Genomic DNA, 4828 nt, shown 5'->3' with positions numbered 1-4828 from the left:
CCCCCCCCCCCCAGCAGGTGACAGCACCGCGGACGTGGCCGGGCTGGGACATGGGGCATCACGGGTGGGAGCGTGACCCACTTTGAGCCCCCCCACCCCCCCGCAGCAGGCAGGTCCGGCCTCCAAATGACGCCCGCCTCTGCCCCGAGCGGCCGCGGGCTCCGCGGGGTGGCCGGGGAAGGATTTTGGGGTCCCCAGAGCCCTGCGGCTCCGGTGACCTTACCCCAAGGTGAGCGGGTGGCCGCGGGGACAAGCGGGGAAAGAGGGACAGCGGCGGCGGCCCCGTGTGCTCGGTGGCTCTGCCGGCGGTGGCACCGGTGGCATGGAGGGGACATGGGGCAGGAGGCAGGGACAGCTCCATGGCCAGAGGGGGGGGTCACTGCGGTGTCCCCCCCCACATAATCAGGGGGACAGGACCTGCGCTCAGGACCCCTTTGCGGCTCCTCCACATCTCTTCCAGTGACCTTGGTCAGGAGAAGCCCTGCTGCACCCCGAGCAGCTGAGCCCAGCTTTGGGGTCCCCGTACCCCCATCCCACAGCCCCTCGGGGTCGGTGCGCGGTGCAGGGGGGGCTCACACCTTGCTGGGGGCTGCACGGTGCAAACCGGGGCGCTGCCGTGGCTTCGCACGCGTGGGAGCGCGCACACGCACCTGCTGGGGTGTGCGTGCGGTGCCCCCTCCCCGGCCAGCCGCTCTCCCAGCTAGGGTTACAGCTCCCTTTGCGGGGTGTAAATAATTCAACCGGCCGAGCTCACCCTGACACTGTCCTGCTGGGGCCTCAGCACCCCCAGCCGAGCAGGATGGGTGCCCGTGGCCACCCGTGCCGGAGCAGAGCAGGGGTCCCGCTCGGTCCGGGGGTCCCAGTGGCTCTGTACAGGGCAGAGTCCCTGGATGGAGCAGAGCTGGGGGACCCCACGGGGACACCCACGTCCCCATCCGAAGCGGCTCCCCCGGCACCATCCCGGCCCTGCAGCTGTGCCAGCACCCACAATGCTGGGTTTGTGCTCGGCCAGGCCCTGCCTCGCCGCCGCGAGGGCGTTCTCGTCCGGGGTGGGCGAGCGATGCCCCCGGGGTGCAGGATCACCCCCCTCCGGGGGCGTCTGCTGAGCCGTGCCGAGCCGTGCCGAGCAGCCTGGCGCCGTCCCGCTCTTTCGCCCACGGTGCCGGCACAGGGCGGCCTTTCAGCACGGCTCCCTGCCCACCCGGCACCGCCGGCAGCGGAGGAGATGAGTTTGTCGGGTCTCAGCCAGCGGAGGGGCCCTGCTCTGAATTGGGATGGGGGCCCGGAGCTGGGGCGCATCCGCCGGGACGGAGCAGGTCCGGAGCAGGTCCGGCATTTCCTGTTTTTGGGGCCGGCGTGCCCGGTGCGAGCAGGATTTCCTGTGCCCCGAGACCTTCCCAGCCCTGGGGCAGGCTGGCTGTTGTGACATCCCCTGTGCCCTGGCTCAGCAGGGGGAAACTGAGGCACGGAGGCGGCCGGGTGCTGCTGGCGTGGTGGTGGGGGGAACCTGATGGCACCATGGGGGCCTCATCCTGCCCTCCCTGCCGGTTTGGGATGCGCCAGGTCCCCGTCCATCCCGGGAGAGGCGATGGGGGCACTGGGCATGGGGACAGCGACCCTCCATGGCACGGCCATGCCGGAGCAGGACACGGGCTGTGTTCCTACACGAGCCCCAGCCGGGGGGTGACAAGGGGACCCTGGGGACCGTCCCCATCCCCGCTCTTCGCAGCGGCACGGGGCCTCTCCAGGTTTCCATGGAGACCGGCTGCTTTTTCGCTCTCCCCATTTTTCCTGCCATTTTTCATCTCCCGGCGCTGCGGCCCTGCCGGAGCCCGGCCCCGCCGAGGGGCTGCGGGCAGAGGTGAGCACAGGGTGGGGGTGGGCAGGGGGGCACCGGGGATCCTGGCCCTGCCAGGCTGCGCCACCACCTCCTCCCCGGCAGCTGTCGGGGCTTTTTCGGGCACCCGGAGCTGCCGGAGGAGAAACCTGAGCCGGAGCCGGCGTCACCTCGCTGCGACCCGCTGGCACGGCCACCGCTGGGGACACACCGGGGTCCCTGTCCCCTTGTGCGTGCCAGCAGCTGAATCATTGTTGATTCGGGGTCCGGCTCCCGGTGCGGGGCTGCGGGTCGGGGGGAAGGCCTGGGGGTGCCCGCGGCCGCTCACCCTCCCCCCCTCCGTCCCCCCGGCAGACAAGCTTTTTGGGAAGCGGCTGCTCCAAGCCGGGCGCTACATCATGTCCCACAAAGCCTGGATGAAGACGGTGCCCACGGAGAACTGCGACGTGCTGATGACCTTCCCGGGTAGGGAGATGCGTGGGGTGCCCGGTGCCGGCTCGGGTCTGGGGGGGTGAGGAGGGGGTCCGATGGCACCTGGACCGCAGCCCAGAGCTCCTCTCAGCCCCGTACCCGAGGCGGGGACATGGGGAGGGATGGGGATGGTGCTGGGGGACACGGGGACAGCGTGGGCCGGTGCGACCGGCACCGTGCGCCCCCAGACACCACGGATGACCACACGCTGCTCTGGCTGCTGAACCACATCCGCCTCGGCATCCCCGAGCTCATCGTGCAGGTCCGGCACCACAAGCACACCCGCGTCTACGCCTTCTTTGTCACCGCCACCTACGAGAGGTAGGCTCCCGGCCACGTCCCCAGCCCCGGCCGTGTCCCCCCCGCCCCACCCCAGCGCCCTCAGCCACGTCCCCAGCGCTGTCCCCGCTCCCTGCAGCTTGCTGCGTGGGGCCGATGAGATCGGGCTGCGGAAGCCGGTGAAAGCCGAGTTCGGCGGGGGCATGCGGAGCTTCTCCTGCGAGGAGGATTACATCTACGAGAACATCGAGAACGAGCTTTACTTCTTCACCTCTCAGGTGGGACACGGAGGGGCGAGGGACAGGGACGCGGGGACATGGGGCATGGACACGTGGATGTGGGGCGGGGATGCAGGTCATCTCCCCATCCCCAGGTGGAAAAGGGGATTGGAGCTGGGGACCAGGCTGAACACCCCCAGATTGGGGACAAGAGAGGTCCAGAGGAGACAGGAGAGGGCAGGGGCTGGGGAGGGGGTGCGCAGGGGGACACGGGTGTCACAGGAGGGGCGCTTGGGGGGGGGGGGCGGGCAGTGGGACCATCGCCCCAGGCTCACCCCGCTGCGGTGCCGCAGGAACGGCAAAACATCATCAGGTACTGGCTGGAGAACCTGCGCGCCAAGCAGGGCGAGGCGCTGCACAACATCCACTTCCTCGAGGGGCAGCCCATCAGTGAGTACGGCCCGCCACGGTCCCCCTGCCCAGCCACCTCCCCACATCCCCGCTGCACCGTGTCCGACCCCCAGAGGGTCCCCAGGTGACAAACAAGGGGACAGCGGGCACGCGGTGCGCACGCCGTGCCGCGGTTGGGCACAGAGCCCCGATGTGGCACCATCACCCCAAGCCCGTCCCTTCCCGTTGTCCCTGCCCCAAACCCCGCCGTGCCAGGCCTGGCTGGGGACACACACACTGGGGACCCGGGGGAGGGGGGGGGGGGGGGGGGGGGGGGGGGTCCCAGCCCCGCTCACGCCCCCCTCGACCCCTTGCAGATGAGATCTGCGACTACTTCGGGGTGAAGATCGCCATGTACTTCGCCTGGCTCGGCTTCTACACCTCGGCCATGGTGTACCCCGCCGTCTTCGGCTCCATCCTCTACACCTTCACCGAGAGCGATCAGGTGGGAAATGGGGCAAATCCCAGCTTTTTGGGGGCTGGAGGGGGACGTTTCCATCCCCTCCCTTCTCCAGCCTTCCCCTTTGATGCTTTAATGCCCTAATTGCTGCGGAGCTGGGAGGTTCCTAATCCCATCAGCTGCTTAACCGCATCCCGAGCCCTCAGAGCAGCGGGGTCGGGGCCGGGCGGCTCCCCGGGACCACCGGACGGGGTGGGGGCTGAGCCGGGGGCGGTGGGGACGGGATGGGACCGACCCCGGTGTGGTGGGTGCCCTCCGCCCCGCAGACCAGCCAGGACATCTGCTGCGTGGTCTTCGCTATCTTCAACGTCATCTGGGCCACGCTCTTCCTGGAGGAGTGGAAGCGCCGCGGCGCCGAGTTCGCCTACAAGTGGGGGACGCTGGACACCCCCGCCGAGTCCATCGAAGAGCCCCGGCCCCAGTTCAGGGTGAGCACTGGGGAGGGGGGGCGAGGGGGGGTCCTTGTGGGGTGTCCCCGCGGAGCCGAGCACCGTCCCTCCGCGTCCGGAGTGCGCGGGGGGGGGCTCAAGGTGCAGGGCTCGGTGCGGAGACTTGGCACCGTGGCGACGTCCGTGGTTGTTCCTGGGGGTCTGGGCTAAGTCCTACCCCCCCCGGCCAGCCCGGGGGCCCACGCCGGCCCCCCCCCCCCCCCCCCCCAAAATCAGGGCATTAAGCGAATCAGCCCCGTGACCAGCGCGGAGGAGTTTTACTACCCGCCGTGGAAGCGCCTGCTCTTCCAGTGCCTGGTCAGCCTGCCCGTCTGCCTCGCCTGCCTCTCCTTCGTCTTCCTTGTCATGCTGGGCTGCTTCCAGCTCCAGGTGGGTCCCAGCCCGGCTCCCGGGGGGGCTTCCACACAACCCCCCCCCCCCCTCCCGCTGACCCCATCCCCGTAGGAGTTCGTGCTGAGCATCAAGGAGCTGCCCCGCATCATCCGCTTCCTGCCCAAAATCGTCCTGGCCGTCATCGTCACGACCTGCGACGAGGTTTACAAGAAGATCGCCTACTGGCTGAACGACATGGGTACGTGGGGGGCCGGGGGGGGGGGGGGGGGGGGGGGGCCCGCGCGCCGCGGCCCCCCCCCCCCCCCCCCCCGCCCCCCCCCCCCCCCCCCCC

At 70.3% G+C, this 4828-nt stretch overlaps 1 protein-coding gene across 1 annotated transcript in view; it reads left to right on the top strand.

Annotated features, from left to right (window-relative positions):
- The first annotated feature begins 1259 nt into the window (after positions 1 to 1259).
- Positions 1260 to 4828, top strand: part of ANO8 (anoctamin 8) — a 26570-nt gene continuing 23001 nt past the window's right edge. The window contains exons 1-9 of the mRNA XM_035308682.1: positions 1260 to 1497; positions 2192 to 2302; positions 2497 to 2629; positions 2727 to 2865; positions 3159 to 3332; positions 3542 to 3700; positions 3982 to 4143; positions 4381 to 4533; positions 4609 to 4779. Of these exons, the coding sequence (XP_035164573.1) occupies positions 1275 to 1497; positions 2192 to 2302; positions 2497 to 2629; positions 2727 to 2865; positions 3159 to 3332; positions 3542 to 3700; positions 3982 to 4143; positions 4381 to 4533; positions 4609 to 4779 (1425 nt within the window). The 5' untranslated portion in view covers positions 1260 to 1274. The remainder of the gene's footprint in view (positions 1498 to 2191; positions 2303 to 2496; positions 2630 to 2726; positions 2866 to 3158; positions 3333 to 3541; positions 3701 to 3981; positions 4144 to 4380; positions 4534 to 4608; positions 4780 to 4828) is intronic.

This window comes from Oxyura jamaicensis, chromosome 28 (assembly GCF_011077185.1).
Source record: "Oxyura jamaicensis isolate SHBP4307 breed ruddy duck chromosome 28, BPBGC_Ojam_1.0, whole genome shotgun sequence".
Lineage (NCBI taxonomy): Eukaryota > Metazoa > Chordata > Aves > Anseriformes > Anatidae > Oxyura > Oxyura jamaicensis.
The sequence above is the reverse complement of the archived record's forward strand: the minus strand, read 5'-3'. Positions and strand labels throughout refer to the sequence as shown.